General features: G+C 37.8%; 1 protein-coding gene across 1 annotated transcript in view; it reads left to right on the top strand.

Annotated features, from left to right (window-relative positions):
- SLC25A13 (solute carrier family 25 member 13) overlaps positions 1 to 18,446 on the top strand; it is a gene marked incomplete at both ends in the record, with an annotated part of 168,415 nt that overhangs the window by 115,302 nt on the left and 34,667 nt on the right. Inside the window, 2 exon segments of the mRNA XM_084229817.1 lie at positions 5,714 to 5,766; positions 7,091 to 7,171. Of these exon segments, the coding sequence (XP_084085943.1) occupies positions 5,714 to 5,766; positions 7,091 to 7,171 (134 nt within the window).

The raw sequence follows: 18,446 nt of genomic DNA, 5'->3' as shown, positions 1-18,446 counted from the left end.
CCTGCTGCTTTGTCTATGGACCAGCCACTCGGACCCACCCCACTGCTTTCCCTCACCCTCTTCCTGCTCTGCCCCCTGACTCACTTGTTCCCCCATCAACTCGGATTTGGTCCATCATCTCGGATTTGGTATTCAGTGCCTTAAAAAGCCTAATATGCAAGATCTGCAAAGAGGAGGAAGTGTACCACCATTCATGTGAAAGGAACAGTCAGTTCAGGATATTGGCTCAGCATGAACCAGGGTCCAGGGAATAGTTGCAGAACAGTCTGGCTGGAAGGAATGCCTTTCTAGAGCTGAGAAGAAAGCTGGAGCACTAAGTCCACTCCACAGAGCAGAGGAGAGCCGAACAATAGGCATGGAGAGCTCTGTTTGAGAGTAGGGTAGGCCTGAATTTAGCTCTGATGCCACTGCATAGTCACTGAGTAGTGACTTGGGACAGGGTGTTAGCCTCTAGATTCCATTGAGAGGGAGGAGGATAGTGATGATGATGATGGTGATATTGAGCTTCATAAACAGAAAACACAACTAAAAACACCTCTTCTGTAGTATTTATATACTATGTGCGTGGTATTGTTCTGAGACGTTGTATATATTAACTCATTTCCTCTTCAGAACTGCCCTGTAAAGATGGAACCATGTTTATCTCCATTTCACAGATGTGGAAGCTGAGGCCCAAGGAGATTGGGAAACATGCCCACAGTTACACAGCTAATAAAAAGCAGACTCAGAATTTGCATCCAGCAGCCTGACTCCAGACGCCATGCTTTTAATCACCTGGCCCTTCTGCCACTCAAGAGAAATCACATTATAAAAAGTTGCATATCATTAGAGGATAAAGATGTATAAGTTCTTAGCTAAAATATTTTACTTTCACTTAAAAATGTAGTTGAAGGTGTGTTGTTATGTCTGTTTTACTTTGCCTTAATAAGTTAGCAGGGCCACTAGATACTATCAGACCAGATCTATCCTCACTGCTTAGGGACAGTTCTAAGCTGAGCATGATACCATGGGGACAGCATTATAGTCCTTACCTGATGCTGGACTAGGAAGCCTATATAGGTTGAATTTCCTTTTGTATTGAAGAAGGGAATCAAAGGTACCCTGGAAAGTGATTCCCTGCTGGCCTAGGGGTTAAGTCTCAGCGCTGCAAATGTGAAGGCCTGAGTTCAATCCCTTGCCAGGGACGCACATGGCACAGCAGACCTCTCTTGTCTGGCCTGTGGCTCCCCTTAGCAGTGTATTTTAGTGTACCTGCCTGTTCTGCTCCCCGCTTTGTCTCTGGTGAATCTTCTCACCTCCTCGCACCTCTGGCCTGCACCCCAGTTCTTCTATGCAAAAATAAATAAAATCTTTTAAAAGAAAATATCCCTTGAACAGGTAGGTAGCAAGTAACAACACAGTTTTGGAATACAAAATGAGGGTTGTGAATGGCATCTTTGTACATATTCACTCATAATTACCATAATAAACCAATGATCACAATTAGCATCCACGTTGTACCAATGTCAGACCTAGAGTTCAAAGAATAATGACCCTGAGATCGCTCAGCATGGGAGAGATGCAGATCTAGGATACCAACCTTCCAAGTCTTTCTACCTCCAAAGCCCATGCTCCAGGCCATTCATTTTTTGGCCAAGCCTTTGGAAATAAATAGCTTTAATTATTCATGAGTTTCTTTCAAAGTCCCTTCCAACTCTGAGATCTCAGAATTTCATTTCTAAAAAGTTCATAAGTACAGAGTAGCTGTGCATTCCCCATGGGAACTGCCTGTAGGGGTATGGTATAAAGCTGAAGTTGGTTTAAGTTGGAAGTTCCTGATGCTCAGTTCCCACACCTCTAGCCCCAGTTCTCACTGAATTGCACAGGGGACTGGAATCAGAGGGGATAGTGTGATTTATATCTCAATCCCATGAAATTTGAAGACAAAATACAACATTAATGTTGTACCTTGTAAATCTTTTCTCGCATTAGCAGCCTTCTGGTAAAGTTTGCCAAGGAAGCATTGCCATATGTGCTGATGGAGCTGAACTAAAAAGAGAAGATTAGAAAACTAACCACACTAATAAATTTCATTTGGGGCTGTTGGAAAATAGACTGCTGTTTTGACAAGTTAAAAACAACACACACATCCATTCTCTGTTTTTAATGGTTAAAATGAATTTCCAGAATCCAACAGAAACATCTTATGTTAGAAACCTAATTTTTCTGCTGAGTTATCCAGATGTCAAACATATATGTACTTTAAACTTCAGCGCGATCATATTGAAGTGCCTTCACAAGACTGACTGTTTTCGACATTACCAAACCCCATATCCCCTTCCCTTCTTCCTCTGAGATCAAGGTACTAGGAAGCTTATTGAAATTCCCAGATGTGTGACTTTTCAGTGCCCCACAGATCATAATCCCTCCTGAAGGACGTTTCCCCAGGACAATGGTGCCAAGGCCAACGTCTGTAGTCTGTAGTGGCTCTCAGATTGTCATACACAGCCACCATTGTTTCCCTATTTAGCCAAGGTACTCACCACAAGAGTTGTACTTTCTGGCCCAGTCATAAGATTTGTACTTGGGATTTATTCTGACTTGAAGTTTTTCATTTAAACTATATTCAGTGAAACTCAGGCCTTCTGGTTATGTTACTTTAAATACTGTCCTTTGTCTCCGATCTCTGCCTTTGCCTTTTGGCCTGCACCTCTAGAACCCTGAGCAGCTACAGAATTTGGACCAAGCTCCTTAGTGTGGCTGCAGAGCAGCAGTGCAGTGTACCAGGTAGCACCCAGAGCCAGACTGCCTCGATTGAATCTCACTCACGCACTTAATAGCTGAGAGGACTTAAGCCCACCCACAAAGTCTGCCTCAGTTTCTTCACCTGTTAGTGGGGATGAAAATAACATGCACTGAGTTATTATTGACTTACTTTTGTATGGATTAAATGTGTTAATTTATATAAAGCACATAGAATAGTACCTAGCATGTAGTAATAGCCCCTAAATATTGGTTGTTGTCATTATCATTACCTTTATTTGTTACAAGGTCTGTGATCTTACCTCAATCCTGAATATGCCATGATCTTGAAGTTTTGGTGCCTTTGCACATACTCTTCCCTCTGGCTGTACCACCTTGCTTTCTCTTCTGCTCATGCTTCTTTTTTCCAGTGAACTTCTGCTTATCCTTAAAGACTCAGGTCAAGTAGCTCCTCTTTTGATGCTTTTCTCCTCCCTGCAGGCAGAATAACTAGTTTTCTTCACTGTGTTCCCATAGTACTTTGCTCACCACTCTGTTTGGTAGATGGTTTGTCCCCTTTCTGGCACTCACAGACACCTAGAGTTCCTTTTTTTCTCTAAACAGAATTTCTCCAGAGATTTGCTTATTTATTCCAATTGCTTTCAGTACCAAGCACACAGAAGGCATTTGGTAAATGTTTGCTGAACAAATAAATATTTGTTTCCCTCTAGTTAGCCTTAAATACAGGGTTTTCTTTTTTCTTTTTTTTTTTTTTCTGTTCACAGTGCATTACCAAATTTATAACGAGAAAGACAAATCTCGATAGCTTAAAAGGCAGACTGCAGTGATCATATCTAACACTGTAGTCATTTGGCTCTGTGAGCTGTTTTTTATTAGTCATTTAAAAAGAGTGTCACAGGGTAGTTATAGAGACAAGAGATCATCATTTAAATCACAGTGCTTTCAGCCGATCCATGGTTTTGGTCTACAATTTAATGATGAGAAAAATAACATCTAGCAAGTAAATATTTAACTAAACATTTTGGTACTTGACCTGAATGCAGAGAGTAAAATGAAAATTATAAATGTTAAGGTGTAGTTTAAACGGCTTATCCCAGCATTTTATTTATAGAAATTATAGTTTAATAAAGTAATAATAAAGCTATTCTTCTAATATTATATGTATTATCTCATGGCATAGATAATATAAGTCAGTATAGTTTAGGAGGAGAGAGTGGTTTTTTTTTTTTTTAAGATTTATTATTTATGCATACAAGAACTGGGGTACAGGCCAGAGGTGCAGTGGGTGAGAGGATTCACCGGAGACAGAGTGGGGAACAGAACAGGGAGATTTACTGAAATACACTGCTGAGGGGAACAGAGGCTGAGACTGGAGAGGTCTCCTGTGCCATATGTAGATTAGCTCTCTAGCCAGAAATCACATCAGGCCACAGGGATGATAGTGCAGACTTAACCCTTAGGTCACCAGATTCGGTTGTTTTGTTTTGTTTGTAAGAAAAATTTTATTTGTATCAGATCCTATTCATCATGCAGTTTCACAATGAAATGAGATTTATCCCATTTTTCCTAACACATGGAACTTTCTTGATCATTTAGTTTCTACCTGTTCATAGAATTCTGGGCACAGAGAAACATTTCTCTCTTGGGGAGGATATCAACAGAGCAAGAAAAATGAGTGGCCCCAGGACTATGTCCTTGTTGCATGTCAGTAAGGGCTGGTGGGAACAGAGGTGAACTGATGCACATGGATCCTGCCCAGAGGGTGAGGTGCACCCTATTGGAGCAATTTGCTGTGATGTCAGAAAGAAGCCCAGGCTGTCAGATTGCTCAGTTGATCTGTTTGTCTTTACAATAAACTCAAATTGTGTTTGAAACTCTGCTACTCAGTAAAACACACCCACAGTCTGGAGACTTACAACCTTGATTAGTCAACTGAATGACTTTGGCTGTAGGCTGCATCTTGAAGAAGACACCGTGCAGGACTGTTCACTCAGAAGAGGCTGCAAGTAGACCTTCTAGAATATATGAACTAGAAAATTGTGCTAACTGATGATGGATAATACCATGAGACCCTTTTCAAGGAGAGTGATATGACACGGGGAAGGACACATCCTGATCCTTGGGATTAACTTAGTGTGAATCTCCAAGGAAAGTCATTTGTCTTTGATTTTATTTTCTTGAAAACAGCAAATGAAAATAACAGCACTTTTTGGTTCAGATCTGTAGCTCCATTACTGTTACAACCGTCTTTCTAGAAAGTGACCCTTTTATGATCAGAATGTTTTCTACACAGCAATTTTTAAAAATATGAATTGGCACATCACTCTCCTCCTGATTAAAAGTCTCTAATTCTCATCTAACATAGAATAAATCAAGCTCATGTTGGCCTATCATGTGGCTATAGCTTCTCCTCCGTCTTCTGTGCCTGCTTCATTTTTTAACATGCCAGACTTGTTCCTAATCAGTATTTTTACCAAGCTGCCCCTTCAGAAAGGCCTCACCTCTTCCTGTACCCAGGACCATTCAGAGCAAGTACCTTGGTTGTGTGGTGCTTATCACAAAGTCAGAGTTGCTAAATGAATGAATGAATAAAATGTGGGGATATAGAGGTGAGGGAATGAGAAGAGTATTAGAGGAAAAAAATGTATGTTCACTAAAATCCATTTATTTATGAGGCTGGAAGGAATAGAGCAAAGTTGTGCAATAATGAGATTTCCTATATCACTAATACTGTTGATTCACCAAAAGTGCAAATGATCCAGAATGTGGAAGGGAATTTATTTGGTCCTGATGTGGCTGTTAGACATTAGTACTTACACATTCCATTTCAAGTATTCTCATTAAAGGTAATAGCAGAAAATTGCAGCAAAGATTGCCCCAGTGTTTAGATGGTGATCCCCTCTTTAGAGCTGCTGATTTATTTAGTTAATGCTAATTTATTTAATATACTTCTACTTTTTGTTGTTTTTAGGTCTGTTGCCACAGTTACTGGGTGTAGCCCCAGAGAAGGCCATAAAACTTACAGTAAGTCTTTTGAGTTGATACTTCTTATTAAAGGGGTTTGCACTTAAGAATCTGTCAGATAGTCTTACGTGAAACATCAGACTTGTGTTTCTCAGAGGTGCCAGCTAACTTGAATATAGGGAACTCAGCACACAGCTTTTTATTACTTCCCATTTAACACTGAACATCCAAAAATATGATGATATATTTAAAGAAAATTTTTGATGGTTACCTTCACCACCACCATCAACATTTTCATAGTGGCAGCAGTAGCACCTAAATTTCCTTCACTCCCTACTGTTTATGAATATTCAAGTCTACTTTTGAATCTCCAGCAAAGTATGACCCATAGTTTACAAATATGGAAAGTCCAAATGGTTTAAGTATTTACCTGTGTTCACACGATTCGTGAGTGGAAAAACAGAATTCAAAATCAGATTTTTCTGACTCTAAAGCGTGTGTTCATTCACTTACACATGTTGTTTATAGAATTCATGCTTAGAATATATTCTCAAAGTATTTGCTAAACCACATGTTGAGTGATGTGAACTCTAGTTGAAGTTCATCCTCCAGAAGTTTGTTCCTCCAGTGCCTGGTCTCAGCTGAGAGATGGTAGGTGGTAAATCAGTGTGTATAGAGTGGGTAGATACTGCATTTATGCCACCATGGTCATGAAGCCCCAGACAGTTAAACACAAGTCTTAGATTGGGCTGTGTAGCCTTGCTGCCTGACATTCTTCTATCTTCATGTTATGTGACTTTAGGACAGCTGAGCCTCTCTGGCTTGTGTCTTCCAAAAACATGATTGATTTTTAAAATTGCTTGTAGTGTGTACCATTTGAGAATGTTATACTTAATTAATTAATGCTATTGATGTTCTTTGAGAACCCTTGAGAGTTTTTTAGATATGAAATTTCTACTAAGCTGAAAAACCTTAAATTTATCTCAATGATAAGTGCTATTTTAGATTAAATCTTATTAGAAAACTTGAAGTGACTTTTAATCAAACCTTACAAAGTAGTTTTTGAACTATAAACATGTGGTTTTATTTTGTCTCTTGTTACATATCTCATGCAATTGTAATTGAAGGACATATTTGAATTTTTGCCTTATAAGCCTTCTATCTTTTTATTTTTCTCCTGAAATATTGGGAATATATGCATCGACCTTTTAAAAATTGCACCTATGCCATTAAGAGCCATTTCTCAACATTTAAAATCTGTTAATTTATTCAGTTTGTGACTACTCCAATAGACTGACAAAAATAACATTTTCATATATATTTATATTTGTTTAATGGCTTTCTTTATATTTTTCATCAGCTTCTATAAATATTTTTCTTCAAGGTGAATGATTTTGTGAGGGATAAATGTACGAACAAAGATGGTTCACTTCCACTTGCAGCAGAAATTCTGGCTGGAGGCTGTGTAAGTACCATTTGCACATCTCCCCATCAAAGAGACTTGTTTCACATGCGGATCACAACCGTGATAAACAAGTGTGGACTAAGGCTTCTGTTTAACCACAGATCCTGTACAAGGGCAGCGTCTACTAGGGCAACTCGGCTTTCCTAGACAGGCGAACCGTTCCTGAGGTGGAAGGGTAAATGTTCCTGATCTAATTGCCTGATAAGTCATGCCTGTTGGACTCGTCATTGCTTGCGGTTGGTAATGCAATGGAAGTCACTGGCAGCAGAAGTGTTTGGCCTTTGAAAAATCTTTGCTAACCTTTTCTAAAGTTAATTTTTATACATTCTTTCCTCATGGCACCCTCTGCTGGGTCAGGCACTAAAATGTGTAGTTCGAAGTCAGCAGCCATAGCTCTCTGCTTTGCTTTATTTTTCAAGTGCCGGCAGCTCTTCAAGCTTCCCAGTGCTTCTGGAAAAAGGCCTTTGGGGAATAACTGGCTGAGTGTGCTTTGCATTGTCAAAAGTGCTTGGAATGAATATGTCTTTACATGAATGGACAATCTGCATCTTGTTCTTAAGCTGAGCAAAACATTATGCCTTGTTTTCTTTCTCATACAGGTTTATTCGTGTGAATGTAAATACTTTAAGTAAATTAAACATGTATACAAAGACTGGTGCTATTTAAAGATAAGGTTAGTTAAATAAATGGGCTTTGATCACTAGGACAATATGGTATTTGTATATAGTATTGGTATATTTTTTATCTAAACTTGGTTTCTTATAAGTAAGATGACCATATCTTTTAAAAATTAGCCTCCTCTGTGCTGGAAATGATACTCATAAGATATTTTTTTCTTGAAAATCACTGAGCTTAGAAGTTGGGGATACACTCGAGAATATGAAACACTTGTTTGGAAAGGGTTTATTGTCCTGCCTAACTCTGAATCACTGTTCCTTGAATGTAGCCGGCGGTAGGAAGATCCAGCTCCTGGTAATTCTTAGGAGATGGGAGGAATTGGGCTCTTGCCTGACTCCCTTTCTGTTTGATCACTGACCTGTCAGAGAAGGCCAGGTAGAGTCCCCTTGTTCTGTAACTTTAGGAGCATTCAGGGCGAAAAAAGGGAGCCTTTAATGTCCTAAATAAAAAGGGCACACAATAATTGTCAAAAAGAATATTAGCAGAAACTGCTCTTGCTAGTACATACTCTTTATTTAAAGCAATTATAATTTCTTTTTGAGTAGCTAGATTTTAAGTAGGCACACCATAGGCTCTGTCCAGACAGTCTTTCAGACTGGTGAGGGGGTCTGAAATAGCTGGGCATTTCAGTAGGTCAGATGGATTTGTGTTTTTTGTTTTTTTTTCAAGTTAGGTTTTAGACCTGCTGAAAAGACATGATTATATATCTCTGTAAGAAGAATTTGAAGTGTGAAATTAATTGTGTGATACTACTCAAGATTTTGGCAATAGTCTTGAGATTTACTTTCTTTTTAATGAAAGCATTTTGCCTGCACACGGATCTGGGTGCCAAGGAGATGGGTTGTGGCGTGTATTGTCTGCCGTAGGTGGTCTTGTTTTCTCACATGTGGTCGCCCATTTCAAACACAAAGCACAGATTGGCATCAGAAGTTATTGTAAAGAGATGTAGTCCTTTTTCAAACCTGATCTAAACACAGGCTTAAAATTGGAGCCACTTGGCTTTACAGCTACTTAAAATATCTGTGAAATGAGGTTTGCCATCCTTCATCTCCAAGGTGGGTAGACAGTGGTCCTCAGTGTTTCAGGTCTCCTGTTTTGTGCCCCCCCCCTTTTTTTTTCCAGTCATTCCTATAAGAAGTAAGAATTTATTTTTCAGGTAGGCAATTCTGTAGGCAGCAATCAATCCAGGCTCCTTTCCGTCTGTGAGTAGAGGGTTGAATGCTTTTTTGAAATGTGGATTTTTTAAGTAGTAGCAGCATTTCTGTTTGTAGACTTTGGATCCATTTGCACACCTAGGAAAGTCACTGTGAGTTCCACAGCCTTGTCCATCTGATTGGAAATACAAAGAGTTTTGAATGGTTGTGTGTCACGTGAGCGTTCCATGTCTTAGCTCACCCAAGCATTGCGAGGCATTGACTTTTAAGTCCCTGGGGAGCTCACCTTATTCATTATTGCTGAGAATTAATACACATGGCTGACTTTTGCACTTGTAACCAAAGCTGCTCATTTCTTTGAAGAAGACTTTTTATGTTTTCTGCAAAAAGGAAAAATACGCAGTGAAGTCTTTGTCTCATTACCTTCATAGCAACTAGCTCAACTTAATAGTCTGTTTTTATTATATATTATTACAGGAAAACAACAGAAGTGATAATAAACTTGGAGAAAAAAATAATTAGCGCTGAAAAAGTAATATTAACCCCATTCTTAATTTATTGTTGATATAATAATATCTGTAACTGAAGAGATTACAAAAATATTTTGTTTCATTGCTGTATATAAAAGGATGATTCAGCTTTATTTTCAAACTTGTTTTTGGCACTGAGATTAATTTTAGTTTAGAAAACTGTTAAAATTTTGAGTTTAGTTTTCTGAGCATTTTTATTGGTTCACACAATAATAATGTTATGTTCAGTGCAGTCTAAAACCAAGCTAGATTGCGAGACTGCAGTTTACAAAACCTGAGTTTGAAAAGTTCTTTGTGGGGTTTGTATTTTCTCCAAAAGTTGCTCTTTTACTTTCTAAATGAAGCTAGTAGTTGTAGGAGTTTTGACAAGTGAATATGCTTTTGAACAATAGTCCTTTGATAATGAGCCCTCAATATTTTGTCATTGAGATGCACACACAAATACATACATGCCTACATTTGTGTGTGTGCATGTGTAAATACAGCTAATGCTTTGGGAGTTTATATTTATTTTAAATGGGAAAAATAATTGATATGCTCAAGTCACTGATTCTAAAAGGGATTGGTGAGAATATCACCATTGGGAAAATCATGGAATCAAGAGCAATCTTTAATTGCTCTTCCTTGCAAGTAAGTGTGACCCTGAATTATTATGGTGATTCCCATATGTGTGATATTTTTATGCCTGTTTGTTCACCTGTGTATCCAGTAACTTTTTATTAGAGGTAACTTTTTTTTAACGTCATGTTCATTGTAGTTAATATGTATTATTCTAAAAATCAAAAAGATAATGGCAACCATGTGCCTACCAATTAGCTTAAGATGTCAAACTTAAATCTTGAGTACCTATCCTTGCTTTCCTGCCCTTGCCTCACAGGAGATAACCCTACTGGTGCTTGTTTTCATCCTTTTTATTGCATCTGAGTGTATCCTTAGCAATAGCAGTGTTTGCTATTGGATGCCTCATTCTCACCCAATAGAGTAGAAACAACCTGTGTAATTTCCAGATTGATGCCTTTGCTTTTTCCTATTAGTAAAACTTAGTGCTTTGTTTGTCAGAAAAGAATAGTAAATGGGAGTACTATTTTCAGATGTTGTAATGTGGTATGAGTGAGCATGTTTGGATTTGTGGATTTAAAGGATTTTATATAGATATTTTGGAATAGTGTATTAAACCATGATTTTGGTAACTTGGGATTTCTTCCCTAAACTATAATCATTTTTTTCAGTCATAATTTAAACTCATTCCAAAACAGAGCAAATCTAAAACGGTAACCCTCCTCACTGCTAACACACATGGTTCCCGTCTGCTGTACTTCAGCCTTGTCCCCTCCTACCTATGGAAACAGTTTTAGTGCTTCTCCATTGAGGAAGAAGGGTGTTACTATTACCAATTGCTGTACAGTAAGTCCTCCTAAAATATAATGGCTTCAAACAGCAATTTCTTGTTGTATCTCTCATGGTTCTGTGGGTTGACTGGGCTCAGCGAGGCATTTCTCATTTGGGTCTCCATATGGTTTTAGGCAGATAGTGACTGGGACTGGAGTCATCTGAAGGTTTGATTGCAGTGCATTGCAGTGAATGTCCAAGATGCCTCACTCGTGACCCACATGGCGTAACAGACCTCGCCTGACTCACCCACTCCTCGTCTCAGCAGTATATTTCAGTCAATCTGCCTGTTCTGCTCCCTACTCTGTCTCTGATGAATCCTCTCACTCCCACACCTCTGGCCTGTACCCCAGTTATTATATGCATAAGTAAATAAATCTTTAAAAAAAAATAGAGGTAGGTGAATGAATTGATGGAGTAGCGTTAAGCTTGCCTATATAGCTACATATTGAAAACAGTTCACAAGAAAAATCTTCCATGATCTCTCAGTAGTAGAACCAGCCTTTAGGAAGCTACTATTTTATTTTTCTTTGTTTCTAAGAACGGCAACAACCACCAAATATATTCAGAACCTTAAGAACAGGGTAAAGGTAAAAAAAAACTTGAGCTTTTGTTATGGTTTATTTATTATTGCTTATAATTTTAGTAGAAAAGATATTGAATGATTGATATGAAATTATGTGAGAATCATGAAGAGATACAAAAGAAAGACTTAGCAAAAAGGAGCAAGTAGCAATGAGATACTGTTACATACCTATTAGAATAACTAAAATTTGAGACACTGAAAACAGCAAATGCTGTTGATGATGCGGTACAGTAAGAACTCCCTTATATTACTGGTGAAGAATACAGTATGGTAGAGCAACCTCAGAAGATATTGGAAGTTTTTTAAAAACTGAACATGCTCTTACCATATGATCCAGTAATTGCACTTCTTGATATTTGCCCCAAAAGTTAAAAAACACACAGTTTTAACCAAAAGCGGTATCAGGATGTTTAAACCAGCTTTATTTGTAATTGCCAAAAGTTGGAAGCAAATAAAGTGTCCTTCAGTAATTAGACATATCACCTGTGGTACATCTGGATAATGGACTATTACTCAGTCCTTAAAAAAATAAGCTATCAAGCCTTATGGAGACTTAGAAAGAACTTAAAATGTATAGTACATAGTGAAAGAAGCCAATCTGAAAAGGCTACAAACTTTGATTCCAACAATGGGCCATTCTAGAAAAGGTAAAGTGATGGAAACAATAAAAGATTTTCATGGTTTATGGTGAGGGAGGGATGGATAGGTAGAGCACAGAGACTCTTTACAGTAGTGAGACAACTTGGCATGGTATTATCATGGTAGATACATATCTATGTATTTATTCAAACTCATGGAATGTGCAACACTGATGCTGAATCCTACTGTAAACTGTGAACTTTGGATGATGATGATTTAGGTTCATCCTACATCCCATAGATTCATCAATTGTGATGAATCTGTTCATCATTTGTGTCCTGTGTGGGGGAAGTTGTCGATTAAGGGGGAATTTATACATGTGTGGAACAGGAGATTTATGGGAAATCTCTGTACTTCTCTCTCAATTTTCTTATGAATCTAAAACTACTCTAAAAAAATAAAGTGAAAAAAGAAAAAGAGCCTAACAAGAGCAAAAAGTGTCAACTTGCAGTATCTAATTTTGGAGGTTTCTGAGATGCTCCATCACTGCTTGCACAGCAAGTCTTCTAGGGAATGGGACTAAGGTCCTGGACTGCAATGGGAATCTTGCGACATGCCTGATTCTATGGAAAGTTCTTTCTCCAAACTTCTGCTTGAATTTGGGTACAAAATGAAAGAAATATTTCATGGCACTACGGGTTCATATGTCTGATGCTCTACCTGGCTGAGGACTGCCTTTGGAGGCTCAGAAATGTCATCTTATTAGGGAAAGTCTGAGTCACAATAGACACTGAGCCAGCCATATGTTTCTTTTCTCTGTTCTTCTCTTTTCCTTTTTCAGAAATGTCTCAGAGTTGTTTGGACTCAACATAGTCCAAATGTTGGGCCATCCTTCTGGTTTTCTAATAAATAAGGGAGGGGTTTGTTATGATATGAAATATGAAGAAAGATTGGGTCACAGCTTTCATATAGTTAAGGTACATTAGACATTGAAAGTCTGTAAATCATTAAATGATTTTGGTCATAGTAGTCAAAATAGACATGTATAACAGGCAGAACCCAAATGTGAACATATTTGACAGGTCTGTAACTTAATTGCTTTTTAATGTCAGTCAAACAGATTCTGCCTTGGTTTCTTGGCCAGAGTTTTGTAGGCCTATTTAAGATCTCTGAAGTTGAAGATATAAAATAATATTTGTAAAATATGTAAGCAGAGTAGCCTTTTCTGTCTTACCATGTAGTTAAGAAATTCAGAATAGGGCCTTCCTGGTGGTGCAAGGGTTAAGCACAGCACTGTGAAGCTATCCACAGCCTCTGCAGCCCACATGGCACAGCAGACCTCTCCTGTCTTGCCCGCTGCTCCCCTCAGCAGTGTGTTTCAGTCAGTCTGCCTGTTCTGTTCCCCACACTGTCTCTGGTGAATCCTCTCACCACCCATACCTCGAGCCTGTACCTCAGTTCTTGTATGCATAAATATGAAAAAAAAAAAGAAATTAAAAATAGGGAATTTCAATATATACTCCAAAATAATTAAATGGTAAAATCTGTTTTCTTTTCCAAGTTCTTAATAATCTTGTTACAGATTTTTTTCTTTCATTTAAGAGCTTAATTTATACATGAACTCAAAGGTGGAAAGTCCTATATTGCTTCATGTTTAAAGCTGTGCATTTAGTCAGTTTAATTAAGTATATTATTTTGCCAGGGTTGCCATAACAAAATATTACAGACCACATGGCTTGAACAACAGAAATTTATTTTTTTACAATTTTGGATGCTTGAAGTCCAAAATCAAGAGGTCAGCAGGTTTGGTGTTCATCTAAAACCTCTCTCTCTTGCTTGCAGATGGCTGTCTTCTTGCTTCATCCTCATATGGTTGCCCCATAGTCTATGTGTTGTCTGTTTCCTGATTTCCTCCTCTTATGGAGGAGGACTCAGTCATATGAAGGCACAGCCAGATAACCTCATTTTACCTTAATTACGTCTTGCAAGGCACTGTCTCCAAAATCGCTCACGTCTTGAAGTACAGGATTAGGAGTATACCATATGGATTTTGGAGGGACACAATTCAGCCCTTAATGCTAAAGGTTAAGATAAAAGTTCTTTTCTTAATTTGGAGTAAACACTCAGTTTCCTTATTGCAGCAATGGATCTGACATTTTCTCTTCAAAAATGAGTGGCCTCCTGGTCTAATGTTAGCCGGATTCTCTGAGAGTTTGTTGAATTTCTAAATCTTTGCTAATTACTGCTTTTGTACCTATGATCTTTATGTTAATGTTGATAATACTTTATGTGTGTTGGATTATTTTCGTTTCTCCATTTAGCATTGAGTTAGTAAGAAAGTGAATGGACCATAGTTGATGCTAGATTTCCTAAGAAATCTTTATTTTCCAATTCATTCAAAAATCAAATATGATTATCAGTTGAATATTCAAGTTATATGTAACGTAAATCTGTAGACATTTACTAGTGTAGACAGTTTTTAGGTTACAATTTTATTTGTAGCCGAATAATCAAAATAATATATTTGGGTTTAGTTTAAAAAAGTCATATTCCATAACTTCACATTAATCTATTTTTGACATGTAAGCACACATTTTAGAATGTCAGTGTGCAATTAGATATTCTTAGCACATGTCATTTGTGAAAAGCACTTTAAATCTGAATACATTCAATTGAGCATAATTAAAATATCAAGACACATATTCTTCATATACATTTTGCCACTTAATTTTTTAAGTAGCTATAAGTATCTACCATGTGAATTCAAATTAAAAGGAGATGGTTAAATTACAGTTATATTTAATGCTTTCAGTATAAAATATAGCAGGAATTACACTATGTTAAAAAAAAAATACACTGCTGTTTTCGTTTGGACAACAGATTGATGACAGAACTAATTTTTTTTTTAATGCAAGACTGTTAATATTTTCTGACTATTCTCAAAACTGTTGCCCAGACAGTTGCTTTCTCTTCTTTTGAAATCTTTTGACTTGCTTCCCCAGATCCTGAAAAAAGTATGTTCAGGGATATTATCTTGGTTAGTAGAGAAATATTGGAGAAAGGTTAGTTTAGTTTACAATAGGAGAAAGAAAATGATTATGGGGAAATATGAACTGGAGCTCCCGAGTTGGTCCTGTAGATAAATGTATTTAGGTGCTGATAGTTCCTATAGTTACAGCAATGACCCAACAGCCTTGGCAGGTCACTTTTAAGGCACATGGAACTTTAAAACCTACTTGTTCGTGATTATTAGACCTAAAGTATGTTAAAGTCATTTTAGCGAGTGTCATTTTATTTGTAGTGCTTAGAGAAATTAGGTAGTACAGTCTGAGTCTGGATTATGTTGCCTTTCTAAATACTTGATTTCATGAAATTCTGATTTAAAAAAGAAACAGATATATCACTTCCTCCATTAAAGTTACCTATGCAGAATCAGAAGTGTTAATAATGAAGGAAATCATTCATTATAATTTCAGTGGTAATTTGTGCGAAAGAAAAGCAAGCACAGAATAGCTTCTGGGCAGTGAGCAAAAGTTGTGACACAGACACATTTCAGGTTCCACATTTCAGACGTAGCCCATTTCAGAGAGAGAGGCTATTAGAAGGGAAAAAAACCTTTATTTTCCTTTGAGCCATAAGGACTGTGTTGTGTGAAAAATTAGAGCATTTGGAAATAATGATGCTCTGTATTTCTAGAACCCTGTTCTTTGAGAAACTTGGTGCTTGGGCTGCATTCTGACATACTTCAGCTTCCACAGGACCATTTCCCTTGCTATTAGTCCCAGCCCTCCTGGATGCAAAGGTGGGTTTATGAAGATCATGGGCTTTAGACAGCCATCACAACAGCTAAAACTCATACAGCAATGCGAATTTTCATTTTTATTGGTAGCAACATGAGGCATCCAGCGTTCACTTGGGACTGTTTTAAAGGTCCAAAACATCAGATGTTTATCTTAAACATTAAGGACATTTGTGTTGCCTTTCACTCCCCAGTCTTCTTACCTAGTCAGGAGGACATGGACTATGGACTGTGCTTCATTTTTAGCAGCAGGAGATCAGCTACAACCCAGCCGATCTCCCTCTCAGTCCTTCTGTGACCAGTGCTGCGCATTTCCACAGAGATTTGCCAGTGTCGGAGGCAGTTTGACCTGAATGGAACACCAGAGACCGTGCCTGAGCACAGTGAACTAAGCTCTATAGTCATTATCTGGCCACTGTCATCTGTACCAGCTCTTACAGTAGGACACCATTTCTCTATAACAAAAGGTTCTCCAAATTAAAAATACATTTCACTGAATGTCAGCTTGAATTTAAGTAAAATCAAATGAGTTTACATTAAAACCATCTAGTTCTCTTGAGCTCTGCTATCTCACCCATCACTCACTGAGGTGAGTCCTTTTCATTTTTTTATTTTTTAGCTGATGCAACTACTTCCTGTCAGTCCTTAGTATAACTGTGCTTTCCTCAATAAGAAAGTTTGATTTAAAGGTTTCTAGGGAAAGAAAAATTTGAGAATTTGTTTGTACTGACTTTGAAGGAATTTGGTAGACTGAATTCACCTAAGCTGAGTTCTGTCATCTATTTGTTAGGTAGTCATTCCCATTGATTGAGCACTGGGGTGTGCTGGGCACTGGGATAGCTGCTTCACGTACACATTTTCCCTTAGTCCTGGGAGGGTGGGAATCCTGCTGTAGAGTTGGCACACAGTGGATACGTGTTGAAATCATGCAGAGCATTACCTTCAATATGCCCGTTTTATAGATGGAAAAAGTATGGAGTGACTAGACTAAGAAGTTTGCTAATGCTTAGACTGTCACCCAGAGTGCTATACTGATGCCCAGCAGTGCCCCCCAATTTACCCAATTAGACACTTATTTAGTCCTTTCTGTGAGTCTGTGAAGTGATGTCATCTTTAAGTTATGAGTGAGAAATCTAAGCCGGATAGTTTGAAGAACTGGGCATATAAGGAAAGGACATATAAGGAAAGGATAAAGCCTGAATTAAAATACATATCTATCTGATTCAGTTACTACTATCCTGAACTACTCTGCTATATTTAGGTAAAACCTCTACCAATATAATTACTTGATAAGTCTATTTGAATAAAATCAAAAATAGTTTACTGGTTAGATATTTCTGAGACTAAAGTATTCCTTATGGATATAGTTTTAGCATTAATCAGGGATTTTAGTGCTGGTTTTCTTATGATTTATTGACAAATCTACAAAGAAAATTTTGATGCATCTGATGAATATCGATTATATGATTCTTGGAAAAATAACTCTCTGCTATATTTTTTGATGTACTTTAGTGTTTCTGAATCCTTTATTTCTTCTAGACAGAGGTTCTCTAAAATCTAGCCAAAAACACAGGCAGATACTCTATTTAAATAAGAAAAACTGAAAATGAATCTTGTATTTTTTTAAGCACCGCCTTTTAGCAATTGGCAAATGAAAGTAATAGTCTGAAGATGGGTTCAGAATCAGACCAGCCTGGCTCAAAATCTGCCTCTCTCTTGGAAAGAATTCTGTGCAGAATGAGATCTATAACCTGTATCAGCATGAAGGAGATAATGTTTGTGAATGGTTTAGCACAGTGCCTACTCTCTCAGAGGTACTCAATAAATGGCTCTCATTTCCCCAGGATAAGAGGAGAAAGGATTTGCAGGGCTTTAGTCGCTCAAAGAACTGTATCTTCTTTCTGGTCATACTCATGGGGCAGTCATTTCTTGAGAAGTGACTCTCAAGATGACTACCCCCATCCAGTACTTGGGAAACCACATCCTTCCAGAAAAGAATCTGGAAGATAGATGTATGTTAAATGCAATATTGGAGAGCTCTGTGGAAATGGTACCCATAGGTGAGAGCCACAGACAAGAGGAAAAGGCTGTATCCAGATTGGACATCCCATAAAGGTCAGAAGAATAGGATGCAAAGATATGAGAAAGGAAAGCTGGGGGGAAGCACCCAAGTGGAAAGAAACAATGGAGTCCAATACTAGGATAGATTGTGAACAATGGCTTCAAAATAAAGACTAAAAAAAATGTACAAAACTGGTCAGAGAGAATTCTCATACCAGCCATTGAATGTTACACTACAAGATCCTGACATCCCTGTAGTCGTCTACTTCAGTCTCAAGTTCTTCTAGCCTATGAGACCTCTTAGTAAATTACATACTCAACAAAAAATAAAAAGACAAGAACTCTGGGAAACTGAGACCAATAGACACTCTCCCAGAAAGACTGATGTCCACTTCACAGTTGATGCGGTGAATATGAAAGTAGATCAAAAGCATCCTTCATCATCTTTTAAAGAAAAAATGATTAGGAACCACAATGGCAGATAAGTGATTTGGCAAAG

Source organism: Talpa europaea (assembly GCF_964194135.1).
Source record: "Talpa europaea genome assembly, chromosome: 3".
Lineage (NCBI taxonomy): Eukaryota > Metazoa > Chordata > Mammalia > Eulipotyphla > Talpidae > Talpa > Talpa europaea.
This window is presented reverse-complemented; position numbering and strand designations above follow the sequence as displayed.